The sequence below is a fragment of the Fusarium tjaetaba genome, assembly GCF_013396195.1.
Source record: "Fusarium tjaetaba strain NRRL 66243 chromosome Unknown NRRL66243_c0000523, whole genome shotgun sequence".
In the NCBI taxonomy this organism is placed as follows: domain Eukaryota; kingdom Fungi; phylum Ascomycota; class Sordariomycetes; order Hypocreales; family Nectriaceae; genus Fusarium; species Fusarium tjaetaba.
The window spans coordinates 1-15,522 of NW_023501719.1; the positions used below are offsets into that span (position 1 = coordinate 1).

Below are 15,522 nucleotides of genomic sequence, written 5' to 3' on the forward strand. Positions count from 1 at the left end.
CTTAAACTCTACTCCTATTTATAGCAAACACTATATAAGCCTGTAGCAGTAGGGTCTTTTAGGGTCTACGAGATGCTAGTATGCCTTGCCAGCGACAACGGGATTACCGGGCCATCGGTCTCCGAAGAGGCCGATATCCTACTACGCAGTAGGGCTAACTCCAATGACTATAAAGCAATCTAATCCTAAGTTTAATTACCACTGATCAGTAACATGCTTAAAAACGTACGAAGTAGTTCCGTGCCCCTGATATCTGCTAGGTCTTTGAAGCAGTGCGAAATGCTCATAGTAGCCTTGGTGTTAGCATGACTGAGTGCCATCTTAGCTATCTTCAGATATATGTAAGAGCGGAGAGAGCAGTTGAGCGATTTTCCTCTAGCCTGGATACCTGCTGCGCCTCTTATTCCTGGTGGGGGCTGCTTCGTATAGGTGAGAGAGAGTTGCCATGTCTTGACAAGCATGCTTCAATGGACAAGTAAGTGTGCAGACAAACCACTTGCATGAGTGATTCCTTCCATCCTTCGCTAGGCCTTCTAGAGCCGTCGCTCGGGCGATCAAGAGACCAGTCACTCTTTCGGGTTGCATTAAATCAGGCAACCATTTAGGGGATCGGATCATAAATCTTGTCTGCTCGGAAAACGGGGTTTGCTTCGCTAAAGCCGAGATCAATAAGCGCTTGTCTAGCATGATCAGCTTTCCTTCTGCACTAAAAAAGCTTATTTTAAACACAGCCCTGTTTCAGCTATATCGTTTCAGGCATTCAACTCCTACCGGCAACTGAAAAAATCCATTTATATCCTTGCTTGGACCCCGCGCTGAATCCTTCACAATCCTTCACTCCCGGATACTCCGTGCGAGAAATTGACTACAACCACATTCGTCTCATTTTGAACATAGTTTGTGCTAATGCACACTTTAACAAGGCGTACTTTGCGAGTTGTAGGATTATCGCCCCCACGTTGTCTATGGCTAAACAGGCAGGTATTCTGTGGAAGCCTAGTCTTGCTGCCTCTGAGTCTCGGTCTCAACTCCTGCAGGAATTGGCTCCCGGTTTTCTGAATAGAGCATTCCTGTAAGAGCGATTGTAATGGAGGCCCTAACGATTTCAGGGCACTCATCATGCAACGTGAGGCTTAGCAAGCAAGCTGCGAACTCATGAGAATAGAAATCGACTTGTCCATCATGTGATAGCTTTGGGCCCTTACAAAGGATAAACGTATTTAAGATGGGCTTCCCTCTCAAAATTGGAAAGCTCTCATCATTGCATCACTGCATCCTCTTCTGCATCCTTTTCTTGACAAGTCATTGACAGCCAAAACAATCACTCTTCTTCCCATCCTTCACCATGCGCTTCGACAAAGTTGTTCCCTTCGCCTTCGTGTCTTTTGCGGCTGCGATGCCCGCAAAGCGTGAGCCTATTGACGAGCGTGCTCTTCATAACATCCTCGGTGATCTCGAAGCTCGAGGCGAGACTCTCGACTCCCTCGTCAAGCGCATCGACGCAAAGGTCTATCGCGACGAGATTCCTGATTGCAGCAGTGAAGATCCCAGCTTCATGATTCCCAAGCAGACCGGCTATGGTGTTGACCAAGGTGTGAAGCTCCCTAAGAGCGGCAAAGATGACGCATGTACTACAGGCCACAACAGTGATCATTGCTGGACTGAGTACTGGTTCGTCGAGTCTGCTGTCGAGTATTCTAGCTGGCAAAATTCTGGAGCGGCAATTGACTGCAAGTCGACTTCTATCTGCAACTCCAACGTCGCTCAAATTAAACAGAGCTGCACTTCCTACACTCATTCTTCCAGCAACGGTGTTGATTTCAAGGCCCTGGATGCAGCCTTGGAATTCGCTATTCCGAATACTGAGGCGAAGGTCTCGTTGGGATCGAGCATCAACTATCAACACACGGACGTGAATAGTGATACGACCATGATTTGCACCACTGATTCGACTACCAAGTAAGTAGACACATACTCTGCGTGCCCTAAACCTTCTTGCTGACTATGAGGATTCAGCACCTGCCAGTGGGATGATCAGGACTGCCACCAGGTCTGGTTTGCCGACCGTACAAAGCGAATTTGGGGCCACATGGATCGGGTTTGCGTCGGAAAGACTGATGTTGGTAAGTGCAAACAAGATGTCTCGGCAGATAAATGTGAACTGACAGACACGTACAGAGGTTCAGCAGCAAACCCTCAACGCCAATGGACGCTATGTTCGCGGCCAGGCCGAGTTCAGCATTGCCATTCCTGTCAACCACATTGTCGGCTGCAACGCGAAATGCTCCGACCTGACATACAGCGAGCCTATTCCGTCAGATGGAACTGTCCGCGTACCTTTCGATATCACCTTCGACTAGGTTACTTGCATGTCGATATTGCTGAGGACTTGTGAAGTGATAGGAGAGAGACAGTAGATTGGCAGATTGCGCTTATGCCTAGCCAAGTAGAGAGTTTTAAGACATGACTTTTGTTTATTTAAGACTTTTTAAATTGCTATAGTATACGTATAAATAGCCTTAATAAGTTAAGTGAGGTCCCTACCTATAACTAAATTCACTATTCTGTAGTATAATCTTTTCCATTGAGCTCACCCTTTCAACCCCATTTGGCTGGTATCGTAGCCATTCTCCTCCAAATAAGCTTTGAAACGAGCGTCCTCCTCTTCGAGCGTCTTGGGATGCTGAATGACATGTTAGTACCACTACAAATCAATTTGGGGATTTGGAGAAGCGAGCTACATTTGGGATCAAGAACCAAACGCACAGAACTCCCACTGCGGAAATAGCACTACCAATGAGAAAAACAACTTGCTGTCCCTTGAGCTTGTCGTCAAAGCTGACGAGACACTTGCTCAGCGCCTGGGTACCGACCGCAGCACCAACCTTACCAATGGCCGCGGCAAACCCAAGAAAGTGGCCTCTCAGCGGCGTAGGAAAACTTTCGCTGCTGACTAGGAAGTTACAATCTCCAGGACCTACAGACAAAAAGGTTTGGAAGAGTCCATAGAGCGTGGCAAAGGCTGGGAAGGCTGAAGGGCTGTTGAGAGGGTACATGGTGCCTCCGATGACGAAGCCAAACACGCAGACTATAGACCAGCCAAATGCATACGTTTGACGGCGGCCAATACGGTCCATGACTAGGGCTCCGATGAATGCACCGGGAAGTGCGAAGAAGTTGATCAGTGCTGACCAGCCAATAGACTCTTGCATCGTCTGATTGTCCGAGAAGCCTGCGACTAGAGTTGGTGCCAAAAGATTGAAAGGGTACACCACGGCGTCGTAGAGGAACCAGGCAGAGCAGCAACCAAGAAGAGGCTTCCAGTAATACTTTATGGCAAGCTTGTATGGTATCTTGTGCTGAATGGCATGCCTCTTATACTGTGTGGAGTCCATCAAGCGAAGGCGGAAGAAGAAGATGCCCAGTGGAAGCTTATATAAGTGAGTCCTGGATATCAATTGGTGCAGGAAGGAAGACTCACAATGATGCCAATTCCGAAGCAGATGCGCCAGATGCCATCGTGGGGAACGCCTTTATACGCGGTAATGACAATGAGAGACACGATACTCGAGGCCACGAAACCGGAGATAATGGCAGCGTTTGTGGCGACAGCAACAAGCATACCACGTCGCTTTCGCATAGCCTCGGTACTATCGGCGCACTCTACGGCTTGCGAAGTGCACACGGTATACTCACCACCTAAGAAGTTAGCAACTCATGACGAGCTTTGATGCCATTGTAGGGACCCAACAGACATACCTGCTCCAACACCAGCGACACCGCGGCCGATTACCATCATCCAAAACATACCCTCCACAGTGACGCCATGTGCTGCAGTGGCGATGACGATACCCTACGCTATTTATCAGACTTTGCTTCTGAGTGGACACAAAGATACATACCAGAACCAAGAATAGCGTTGTCAAGTATATTCCAACACGTCGACCGAACCGGTCAATGCAGAGGCCAAAGAGGAGCATACCGAAGATGTCGCCAATGAGGATAGAGTTGGACAACCTGGTCTTGACTTCGGCCGTCATCTGCTTCGGGTATCTATAGTTCGTCAACAACTGAAGGCATCAGGTGAGGATAGTTGTATGACTTACAGCTTGGCTAGAACAGTGTTCATGTACCCGATGATCTGGATGTTGTAGCCATCAGAGAAGAGAGCAACTCCCTGGACCAAGACGTCGAGCTGAGTAGGCGTACGCTGAACAAGTTCATTGGTCTCGATCTCAGCAGAGATGCTCTCATCTGACGATACGATGATGGTCTTGTCTCTAGGCATCTCGTTCTTGTTGTCGTCAGACATGGCTGAACCTCAAACGCTGCAAGAGCAGAGGGAAGTGATAATCGTGCTGACGGACTACGCAATGTAACAAGTAGGCAGAGTCCAGGTCTTATATAAACTCTGAATCCTTCAATGCAACGTAGTTCTAAGGCGTCTGGGTGTCCATCGGTGACATCAAGCCCTCTACCGAATTGTCCAGACCATATCCTGTCAAAGAATCTATGGTGCTACACGAATGGATAAAATCATACCCAAAGTTCTCCGATATTACAAGGAAGAATGACAGCATCAACGACTTGGACACAGTCAATAAGCACGTGGGTTCGGCCAACCCAAACAACCGGGTTTTACGTGCCGGTGATAATGGAGCCTCAAGCCGTTAGTGGCGCCGTGTAGACATCTTGGCCCGGCAGTTGGGTTCCGTATAAAGTGGATCGTTCACCGCACGTGGGCTGGGTAAGCTTATCGAAGAGGTAAGACCTTAGGTTAACTCTGATTAAATTGACTTTGGATGTAACGAAGGATTTCGGGGTCCACTTTACTAGGAGATAGGATCATTCTATTGAATCAGGATCCTGGGTGTCTTGGTGGATAGCGAGAAAATAACGGATGCAACCCCTTGTTATCACTGTGATAAAGCATCCATGTTTAACCAATATATTCCCCTTAGAGAGAGGGAGACTATGAGAATCAAGACAACAGGAGAGTAGAGCCATGATTAACTCGTCGCTGGTAGTAAATGTACTCGACGCTGTGATTGCAGCTGCGTCATTCACCTTGCGCTCTACTTCAGTTCTGTTTGTCCGTTTCGTAAGTTCATTCCCTACGATTATCGATGGTCACCTGTTGACATGTTACAGCACCCCATCGGGAAACGATATCTGGATCGAATCTATGGGAGCTTTATCATATTTCTGATTGCATTCAGCGCAGAGCTAGCTCTGCTGAAATACAGCAAGCCTCGGCTCAAAAGACACATAATTTCCGCCCCAGTGCTTGCTATCGTTGATAGAGGCAGGCCTTTGTTCACGTTGAGCGGCTTCCTTATCAATTTGGCGTGTCTTGTTGCTGTTCTCGACTTTCTCTTCAGAGGCCAACTTCTGCATCAAAGTGATGAATTGTTCTTCTCTCGTATGGGGTTTGTTGATCACTCGACGGCTCGGATTGTATTGAGGGCCCCTATCTCCGATTATGTTGAGATCCGAGTCACTTCAGGTTATGATGAGCAAGCAGGCACCGAAAGACTCATATCCGTCTTATTGAGTCCAGATTCGGATTATGTCGGGACAGCCCTTATAGAAGGTCTCAAGCCAAACACTTCTTACACATACTCAACCAATGCAAGCCATTCTGGCTCGTTTCGAACCTTGTCTCAACCAGGCACCGGGCTGAAGCCTTGGAGTCTTGTTTCATCAAGCTGCATCAAGCCATTCTACCCGTACAACCCTTTAGACCATGGTCTTCGAATCAAAGGGCTTGAACACCTAAGCAACTACCTTTCAGAGAGTCCAGTGGATATGGTACTATTTCTCGGCGACTTTATCTACATCGATCTCCCCATTCCGTTAGGGTGGGATGCTGATGCATACTCGGCGGCATATCGCCAGGTATATGCCTCCCCTTCCTGGTCTTCTCAGCTTCGTTCAACCCCTTGGATACATGTCTATGACGATCACGAGATTATCAATGACTGGGCAGGTAATGACACGGGGCTTTACAAGACGGCGATGCAGCCATTCTGGAACTACCATGGAAACGCGAACCCACTTTCAGAGTATGGCGCAGACAAGACGTATTATACCTTTCGATATCAAGGAGTAGCATTCTTTATCCTTGATACCAGGCGATATCGGTCCGACAATGCAATGGCTGATGGGCCCGAGAAAACAATGCTCGGTGCAGCCCAGCTTGCTGCTTTGAAAGAGTGGCTCACATCCGAGTCTGATTGGAAAGTCGTAGTCAGCAGCGTGCCTTTTACGAGGAATTGGAGGGGACCAGACTCGGCGGACAGTTGGTCAGGCTTTCTCTGGGAGCGGGATTCTATTCTGGATATGATGAAGCAGAACGGCGGCGCTGTTATTCTCAGTGGTGTAAGCTTACTTCGTCACGCTTAAATGGGGGAAGCTAACGCATCATAGGATCGCCATGAACATGCTACAACATTGTTCCCTGCAAAGGCCAAAGGTGACAAGCCAGTTATCGAGTTCTCCACTTCGCCATTGAACCAGTTCTACGAACCGTTCGATAGGTTTCACAAGGAGATAGAGGACACTGATGTGTCAGTTTACTCACATCCCTGGGGCTCTTCGAAATTCGGAAAGGTCACGTTTGACACTACACAAGCAGGCAGACTACTTGTCCATTATGACCTAGTTGTAGATTGTGTCAAGGTATGGGGATACGATTGGGAATCTCAACGATATTAAACGTTTCGCGTTACAAACAGGGAATTGCATGTATGTAAGACTACTGGATAACTGTAGACCAGTCTTCACTTCTGATATACTCCTCCATCGACGTGACCGGGATCTTAACCCCAAGCTGGTCAGGACGCAGCACTGCTGGATCTCCACCAGATAAACCGAATTCATGGAAGTAATCGAAAGCATCCCCAATCTCATTGGCAAAGTCCTCTGGAACGCCTTCGAACAATTCCTCTCGTGAAATCTCCTTGTACGTCGCTTTCACGCCATTGACACGTCCCCATGTCTCCACCCATTCAGGCAAGGTCACCTCCTCCGAGACGCCCAGAATATGTTTGTTAGGCGGCAGGTCAACCAAGGCCTTGACAAAGCTACCTGTATCTCTCTCTGCGACGATGAACGGCATCTTGAAATCCGACGGTGTGTTTCTGGCCATTAGATAACTACCATCCGGCTGAAGCTTGGGAGCTAGTCTGTCAAAAAGCTTCCAGACTGTAACGTAGTGCCCGATAGTCACAGTGCTCATTCGGGCTGCTACTTCCGGGAAACTTTCCTCAGTAGCCTTGATCATTGCGGCTTTGCTGTCAAAATGATAGACCTTTGTGTACTTCCCCCCACTCCACTTGGTGGCGTGGCTAAGTGTTGACATTACGAAGCGCTCTAGAGTCTTGATGACCGAGGGCTCGGCTGCTGCTTCTGCGATTCTGATGCCTTGAGCCACTTCTCGATCATAGGAGTACTCGAGGGTCGTACGGTTCTTTGTTATATCGGGTTGGGCCATTGCTTGCTGAAGATGGGTAAAGAAATCAGTGTTGGAGAAAATAACGTGAGCACCCTTGAATGCCTGGACCAAGGATTCCTTATCATCTAGATCGCCTTGGACGATCTCAACACCTTCGGACCTGAGCCCCTTCGCGGACTCTCCTTCAGGGTTGCGTGTGACGCCGCGGACATTCCATCCGTGGAGCTTGAGGAATGTTTGAGCCACGGATCCTCCCTATACATGTTAGAAAGTTGTTACCTGATTTAATCTTTCGCATACCTGAGCTCCAGTAACCCCTATGACAACAATGGTCTTGGACATGGCTTGGTAGATTGCTTTTGATGTTGATAGTGCTATGCGTCAATGCATGAATTGGATTTCGAGTCTTCCCATTCCGACGTTGCTTTATATTCATTCTCACTTAGCGCATTACTAGATCGCTCTAGGAATGATAGAATATTACAAATAATTTCAGGTGCTCGTCCGTCGTCAAAGTCCGTGGCTGTCACTCACAACCCAGACAATTATATATTGGTCCGCTATCAAAGTCCGTGGTTATTCTATTTGACTTGAATTGACACGGCCTGATTGGCTATTAGTTATCGCTAGTTCATCAACGGCACAACCCAATGTCCAGAAGGATTTAAAATGTCCGCTCGGCATAGTTAATTGTCCGTCAGTCCAGGTGCTTTTAGTCAGCGTAAGCATCGCTAGAGTAGGTCATGTTTTTGTGGTCAAAGAATTCGTCACGCGACTCACTTCTTACGAATACAATGGACTTACATGTTTTAGTCTTAGATGATATGATACCAAGCACAAGGCCATTGATGAGCGTGAGCAACGCTGTAGGATGAAATTATCCCACTGACGTGCCCAGCAGTTCGCTTCTTGGTAGTAGCTGTCACAAGTGCTGTAATTGGCTAGTGGGCCGCCAGAATGAGGGGAATGGATTGATCATCTTTGCTCGCCTACTTGCTTCGACTGCCGTGACAAGCACATTGAGAATATTCATGCAATTAAAGTTCAATAATGCGCGGGCGCTTAAACTCGCGGTTAGTATGACGTTCTGATGTTTACAAGGCGACAATTAAGAGACTTCTAAGGTGAACATGCTACGGAACCACATTGCTGGGACGGATTCTCCAATCATCTTGGCTTTGCAAGCGCCCGGGGGTTTTCGGATAGCTTCTAAGCGCTTTACAACCCCCACCATGCCAATCGATGTGACTTGGAAAAACTAAATGTTGCTCTCGGCAATGTCGCAATCAACAGAGTCCATCTTGCTATATTATTTTGGGCAATCAAAGGGCCCAGTCCCCGCCAATACCATTTGGCGGTCGCGTGCCAACAATCGCGACAGCTGATGAGAGAGGTTGCTTCAGATTAGGTAACGCAGGGTATAATTGGAATGAACAAAAAGAAATCCAACGCTAGAATTACCTATTATGCCCTGCTCTATTTATACCTGTCATGACTTACACTATCGGACGGCAGCTCCGCCGATATCATAGCTTCGTGACTATCAAGCTCCCATGGGTGCAATTGCGGCTGCATCTGAGGTCCCTTGGCCTCCTCTTCCCTAGCAGCAGCAGCGATACTTGCCTGCTTAGCCCTCCTCGCCCGGAGTATAAACCAACCTAGTGCTGCTAATCCAACAAGAGCCACAACTCCAACGCCAGCTCCAATGCCTGCCTTGGCTCCAGTACTTAATCCTCCATTATCCGACGATGATTCACTTGAAGACTCGCTTGTCGAAGAAGAAATCGTTTCTGTCGCGCTACCCGTTGCAGAAGTTCTTGCTCCAGTCGTGGTGGACGCGAAGTCAGAGGAATGCCATCGGATGGGAATACCAATTGCATTGGCTGCTGCGCCGCTAACAGTAGTCCTCTTCCAATCTCCTCCGACAACTGATTCGGAAACTATCACCTCCACCGTACGTGGGATCGCGATGGTGCAAAGATCAGTGCTGTACCAAGGCCAGCCTGACTCTGTCTGACAACTAAATGAACTGCATCACCGTCAGTACGCCCGTGAATAGCAATTGGCTTTCATACCTTGGACAACACGTCGCTCTCGTCTCGCCGCCGACCGTCGAACTGCATGCGACTTCATATCCGCTGGGACATACACCAGGAGAGTAATAAAACGTCGAGCCGAGTTCCAAGCTGCTAGGAAAGCAGTTTGCGTCGCTCCCTGAAGGACCCAGCTGCATGTAGGTACACGCACTGGGCGCACCGGTGCCGCCTTCTAGACATGTGAGTTCATCGCCTGTGTATCTGTACTTGTAATACTGAAAGCATGACTTGTCGGGCGTGAAGGTTGTTGTGAGAGCTGGAGCTTGTGTTGTCATGGCTGCTGACTGTGATGCGCAAGTAGGTGATCGACTCGAGTGGGGATGACAGAGGGAGAAAGAATTTGGCGATGGATGCCCCCTTGCGACGAAAATAAAATGACACCTGATCCTGCGACCAACGCGGCTGTGTTGGACAGGGATGGTTATTGGGTGAGATGCAGGTTGGGTTTCACTTTCTACCAACATCGTTGACTAACTCATACCCTTGTTGGTGTTGGGCGGTTAAATAGAGAATCAATTGGTGGACTCCGGGTAATCATAAGAAGGATTTTAACCTCTTCCATATAACCAAGAGAGCCAATTCGCGATATCACATTTATTTGTCTTGCCTAGCTAATTGTCTTATTGGACCTTCCCTCTCGAGTCAACCGGCCAGATCTCCTCAATAACCCCATTGCGATGAGCATAGTAAAAGTCGTGAAGATTGACAGTTGGATCAATATGACTTGGAATCATCTCAACTCTATCACCAACATCAAGCGCCGGTGTACCCTCCTCCCAAGTCAAGGCTCCATGCTCATCGCCCAGTTGGAAATAGCTATATCGCTGGTCTTTGCACTCAGCAAGACCACTATCCGTCGTCAAAGACTTGAGGCCAGTGTCGATTGTGACCTGTCGCTCTCCTTGCTTGCTGACAACCGTTGCGAGGAACGATAGACTGTGGGAGTAGTATGTTCCTATGGCATTGCGGTAGTCGGTATCCATGAAGATGAATGAGCCTGGTTGGAGTTCTGTCACGCCGGGTACAGTTGCGCAAAAGTCCGCTGTGCCAGTTCCTCCTGTTGTCACAACTTCGATGTTGAAGCCCTCGTCCTTGAGTACTTGTGCAGTATCGGTGAGGATCTTCATTGATTCGAGGCATTGTTTCTTGCGATCTTCAAAGTCGGGAAGATGTTGGAGATGACCCTCGTAGCCTTGTACTCCGATGAGTCGCATGTGCTTCAAAGTGCCGATGTGTTTTGCTAGAGGAATAGCTCCCTCTGGTTGGGTTCCTGTGCGGTGCAATCCGACATCCAAGTCTATCAACACCGAGATGGGGTCCTCAATTTCTGACTTTTCTAGCGCGTCGTTGATAGCCGTCGCAGCTCTCCCATCGTCCACTACGATTCTAATCTCCCGATGCTTTCTGAACAACTCGACAAGTCTCTTGACTTTAGCTGGTCCGACAATCTCACAAGTGATAAGAAGGTCTGTGAACCCAGCAGCAGCAATCGCCTCAGCCTCACTCAGCTTCGCGACGCATCCACCTTTAGCACCAGCAGCGACAAGCTTCTTGGCCACGATGGCGCTCTTGCTCGTCTTGAGATGGGATCGAATATTCCGTCCTGTTGGAAGTAGCCGGTCCATGAGTTTCTTGATGTTGGCCTCCATGACATCGAGGTCGACGACCATGGAGGGCGTGTCGAGCGAGTCGAGGCTGTCGCCTACTTTGGGCGAGTACATGATGACGGGGATGATGATTGAGCTGATACGGGCAGACGGACAAAGAATAGTGTCTTTTGGAGTGACACTTGGGATATCTCTCGGCTTCAATTCTGGCTTCCTTTGTTTATCGTTATCTCCATTACCAGGATCGTCAGTCGAAGGTAACGTTGTACAATGCGGACACAACACAGTGCGTTATTTTCCCCCGCTTCTCCCAAACCCGCTGCGGGGTGCTGATCCTGCCTCTTTATAGCCCAGACCCACTGACGCTCCCCTCTGAAAGCAAGAAAACATCAGGCCAACCTTGATACAGGGTATCAAAACAAACAATAAAAAACATCCTAAACTTATACTAATTTACATCCAACTTTAGCTAAATTTACCTAAATATTGTCATCCTTTAGGGTCAAAGTCATAAGTTTCCTTGCCTCTCCTAGTCTCTCTCACAGGAACCAGCGAAATTCGGGCACGGCTGGCCCGTCGCGCAGACGCTTCGTCGGCACATCAGCAGCCGTAGTCTTCCTCCCCGCTCTACGATTCCGTCGCATGTTATCAAAGACCATATACCCACCAAGAAGACCCGCAATGAGGCATCCACACGCGCCGAAACAAGCAGTCGTGATAAGAGCTGTGGGGTACTTGGGTTTCTCGTTCTCGCGAAAGATGTTGCTTGATACGAGACCCATGAGATTGGCGAGCGGGACGCCGACTGAAGTGAGGACTACTCTTCGTCCTTCATGGGCAATATTATTGTTGTACCACGTTGATAAGAGGACGGAGGGAGCTGATGTTCCCCAGACCATCATGAAGCATGCGTAGTATGCTAACTGCAATTGAGCTTGGACGTCGGAGATGGCCGCGTAGATGATGAAGCCGATGAACGTAAGGGCAAAACCGAGCATGATAAAAGGGAAGCGGATACGTAGAAAATCAGAGCTGAAAGCCAAGATGAGAAGCATCACAGCCCCGCCAACATTCGGCGCAACTGTCATGTCGCGTTAGTGGAATATCATAAGCACGATGCAGGCGTTTCTTACCAGTGTAAAGATTCGTCTTGACAGGTCCATATCCCAATCGCTGAATAATCTGAGGCATAAACAGCGCAACCGATTGAATTGGCACACCAAGACAGATCTCAATCAACAGGAAGCAATACGTCGTCGGGTACGTAAAGATCTTGATTGAATCTTCAAAATTGAACTTTTCCTGCACGACAGATGAAGAATCGACTTGCATGCGATGAAAAGCCAGCGCTTTTTCTTCTTCGCCGAGAAACTTGGCTTGCGCTGCGCTGCGAGGGAGATACCAGAATGCAAAGATTGAGAAGAGAACGGATGCTGAGCCTTCGATGATGAAGAGATATCGCCAGACGAAGATTTTGGAGTCGATTTGGAAGACGCCAAATGATAAAAGCCCGCTCTGTTGTTGTCAGCCGAAGACCTCATTTATAGAGCAAGGCAACGTACAAAAGCATTTGCGATATTAGACGCAGCGTAGAACACCGCCAACCGACGCGCAAGTTCACCTCTCCGATAAAACGTAGTCAAATAATAAATCACCAAAGGGAAGAATCCCGACTCGGCCATGCCAAGAAAGAACCGCAGCGCAAACATGCCACCAAAGTTCTGCGTACAAGCAGCAAGCAAAGTCATGGATCCAAAAGTAAACATGAGAATCGGGAGGACGCGCGCAGGACCGTATTTCTTGCCGATGATGGCGGTGGGAGGAGCAAAGATGACGTAGGGCACGAAGAAGATTGATACGAGGAGGTTGTATTGGTTTGGCTTGAAGTTGAGATCTGTTGCGTGTTAGATTGTGGGTTGAACGATGGGGAGTTTGGGGACGGACCGTCGCTGAGACCGACGGTTTGGGCGTTGCCTAGGTTGCCTTTGTCTAGGGCGTTGAAGAGGTCTATTGATGGTTAGATGATCCGGTGAACAGTGAGGTAGAGGGTCTTACACATGAGGGCCAGAACGGGCATCAAGCGGACGTCGAACTTGCGACAGAGTTGACGCTCAGCGATATGGTCGACTTCAAGAACGGTCTCCTCTCCAGTGCCTTCGGCGTAGGTGTCGTCGATGATGCCATCGTCTTTATTGTCTTTGGCGCCCATGGCGATCAATTGTCTGTCAATCAACGGTCCAAATTGGCTGCGACTGATTCTTGGTTTCTTGCACGAGTTAACGAGAAAACTTCTCGAAGCAAGCGGCAGAGCTCAAGTTTTGTACAATGTTCAATATCTTGTTTCTTATCTCACCGTCGCATAAACTGGATATGCGGGGGAGACAAGATACAGGTTGCAAGGGCTTAGATTCGGAGGTTACATACTCAATGCACCTATCAAGATAGCGATACCCTGCAATCATCTAACAGCTGACTCGAAACACAGTGCTACCAGCATAAGCGTAGGTTACCATCTCACACGAGGTTGGTGCTCCCTCCATGTAACGTAGAGCGACGATCTCAACCCAGTGCGACTTGATGAATAGAGACTGTGGAGGTTCCACCGGATGCCCGATTTCGGAAACCCGTGCAAAAGGGCCGGGCATGAAATAAACCTCCGAAGCTTAAAGACACCATCGTCACTCACAAGCAGCCATCGGCGTATCTTCATATCATCGATTCAACCACGAATTATTGTCTGGATTGAAACATCATTTTGAAATATGAGCAATCAACCACCTTATCCCCTGCACGAGTCAGTCGTTGACAGGATTGATCCCGAATATGCAGCTTTTTACAACAAACACATCATCGACAAACAGCAAGTGCACCTCCAACCAGTAGAAGCATCGCGAAGCAGTGGTATCCTCATCCCCGGCAGTGGTCCTCTTCAACCAGTCGCCAGTACAGTCGACTACTCCATCAAACGCAAAGAGAGTCAAGGCCCCGATGTCAAGGTTCGGTGCTTCACTCCAATTGGCGACAAGCCAGAGAATGGATGGCCTGTGTGTATTTACTACCACGGTGGCGGTTGGGTTCTCGGCACAATAGACACTGAGAATGTCATCGCGTCGCATCTTTGCGCGAGGGGGAAATGCGTCGTCGTGGCTGTGGATTACAGGCTAGCACCCGAGGATCCGTTCCCTGCGGCGGTGCATGATTCATGGGAGGCTGTTCTTTGGGTCATGGGCGAGGGTAGGGAAATTCTTGGTCTGGACATTTCAAAGCTGGCGACAGGTGAGAACAACTCCATTGGGGTAACGCTGTTCATGCTAATTGAATGATATAGGCGGTTCTTCTGCTGGTGCCAACTTGGCAGCTATAATGTGTCAACGAGCAGCTGATCGAGGATCCCCCAAGTTCTCCCTCCAACTCCTCTCCGTACCCGTGATGGACAACACCGCCGATATAACCAACAACGTCTCATGGAAGGAAAACCAGCACTCCCCAGCTCTTCCAGCCCCGAAAATGCTCTGGTACCGACACCACTACCTCCCCAATAAGGAGGATTGGGGGCATCCCGAAGCTAGTCCGCTCTTCTGGAAGGGAGACTTCTCGAAATTGCCGCCTGCTTGTTTCGTCGTCGGTGAACTCGATGTACTGAGGTCGGAGGGCGAGCAGTTTGCGAAGAAGTTGGAAGACGCGGGTGTCAAGGCGGAGTTGAATGTCATGAAGGGCCAACCTCATCCGTTCATTGCCATGGATGCGGTTCTTGAGGCTGGATCGAAGGCTATCACGCTATTTTGCGATGCGTTGTACAAGACCATGTATGAGAAGTGGTGAATAGAATAGACGAATTGGCAAACTGCCCTGAGAAGCATCAAATGCGAGACGGTGTCAATTGAACTGTCCAGAATGCCCCATCACAATTTGACCTTCCTCCGTCTCGTTGAGCCTGTCGTGGCGACTGTAATAAATATAGCGCTTGCACCCAGGAAGAATGCCATGTTGAAGTTTTCTCTAATGCTGAGATAGACCAACGCACCACCAATCGATAGCAGGAAGAACATTATATAAGATTGAACAATGATTCCACCTACGCCCAGCCCATCGGGCGTTTCTGGGATTGGTTCCAAAATGGCTGCAGGCATTTTTAAAATTAAGTAAACTGTTGTCGCTGTCGGGAAGGTCTTCAGAGTTAATTGGTGATTGAAACATACTATATATGGAACTACATGTACTCGAGATGTTGAGAGGGGGAAGCCCATCTTTATATCGCTTTGCATTTTGACGCATTATCTCGGTCAGGCGTAAAAGTCAATCGCCTCATAATGAACTATTATATTAAACCTAAAGTGTAATAGAAGTGTATTTTCTCTAGAAC

General features: G+C 48.6%; 8 protein-coding genes across 8 annotated transcripts; 3 read left to right on the forward strand and 5 right to left on the reverse strand.

The window, feature by feature from the left end:
* Positions 1-1,345: 1,345 nt before the first annotated feature.
* FTJAE_14016 (uncharacterized protein) lies at positions 1,346-2,360 on the forward strand (the record flags this gene model as incomplete). Its single annotated transcript, XM_037347213.1, has 3 exons — positions 1,346-1,959; positions 2,017-2,123; positions 2,179-2,360. 3 exons carry the CDS (start codon positions 1,346-1,348, stop codon positions 2,358-2,360), a joined length of 903 nt encoding a protein of 300 aa, XP_037198961.1.
* Positions 2,361-2,590: 230 nt separating this feature from the next.
* FTJAE_14017 (glycerophosphoinositol transporter) lies at positions 2,591-4,312 on the reverse strand (the record flags this gene model as incomplete). Its single annotated transcript, XM_037347214.1, has 6 exons — positions 2,591-2,683; positions 2,742-3,431; positions 3,482-3,699; positions 3,760-3,853; positions 3,903-4,053; positions 4,107-4,312. 6 exons carry the CDS (start codon positions 4,310-4,312, stop codon positions 2,591-2,593), a joined length of 1,452 nt encoding a protein of 483 aa, XP_037198962.1.
* A 693-nt stretch (positions 4,313-5,005) lies between these two features.
* On the forward strand, positions 5,006-6,717 carry FTJAE_14018 (alkaline phosphatase D; the record flags this gene model as incomplete). The annotated part of the gene is made up of 3 exons (XM_037347215.1): positions 5,006-5,101; positions 5,152-6,381; positions 6,430-6,717. The coding sequence occupies 3 exons, from the start codon at positions 5,006-5,008 to the stop codon at positions 6,715-6,717; spliced, it is 1,614 nt and encodes a 537-aa protein (XP_037198963.1).
* A 40-nt stretch (positions 6,718-6,757) lies between these two features.
* On the reverse strand, positions 6,758-7,798 carry FTJAE_14019 (nitrogen metabolic regulation nmr; the record flags this gene model as incomplete). Its single annotated transcript, XM_037347216.1, has 2 exons — positions 6,758-7,711; positions 7,757-7,798. The coding sequence occupies 2 exons, from the start codon at positions 7,796-7,798 to the stop codon at positions 6,758-6,760; spliced, it is 996 nt and encodes a 331-aa protein (XP_037198964.1).
* A 980-nt stretch (positions 7,799-8,778) lies between these two features.
* FTJAE_14020 (uncharacterized protein) lies at positions 8,779-9,827 on the reverse strand (the record flags this gene model as incomplete). The annotated part of the gene is made up of 5 exons (XM_037347218.1): positions 8,779-8,853; positions 8,957-9,396; positions 9,450-9,485; positions 9,532-9,642; positions 9,704-9,827. The coding sequence occupies 5 exons, from the start codon at positions 9,825-9,827 to the stop codon at positions 8,779-8,781; spliced, it is 786 nt and encodes a 261-aa protein (XP_037198965.1).
* Positions 9,828-10,172: 345 nt separating this feature from the next.
* On the reverse strand, positions 10,173-11,273 carry FTJAE_14021 (D-threonine aldolase; the record flags this gene model as incomplete). The annotated part of the gene is made up of 1 exon (XM_037347219.1): positions 10,173-11,273. One exon carries the CDS (start codon positions 11,271-11,273, stop codon positions 10,173-10,175), a length of 1,101 nt encoding a protein of 366 aa, XP_037198966.1.
* Positions 11,274-11,698: 425 nt separating this feature from the next.
* FTJAE_14022 (tartrate transporter) lies at positions 11,699-13,368 on the reverse strand (the record flags this gene model as incomplete). The annotated part of the gene is made up of 5 exons (XM_037347220.1): positions 11,699-12,240; positions 12,293-12,674; positions 12,722-13,053; positions 13,104-13,166; positions 13,215-13,368. The coding sequence occupies 5 exons, from the start codon at positions 13,366-13,368 to the stop codon at positions 11,699-11,701; spliced, it is 1,473 nt and encodes a 490-aa protein (XP_037198967.1).
* A 553-nt stretch (positions 13,369-13,921) lies between these two features.
* Positions 13,922-14,981, forward strand: FTJAE_14023 (triacylglycerol lipase; the record flags this gene model as incomplete). The annotated part of the gene is made up of 2 exons (XM_037347221.1): positions 13,922-14,435; positions 14,488-14,981. The coding sequence occupies 2 exons, from the start codon at positions 13,922-13,924 to the stop codon at positions 14,979-14,981; spliced, it is 1,008 nt and encodes a 335-aa protein (XP_037198968.1).
* Positions 14,982-15,522: the final 541 nt, after the last annotated feature.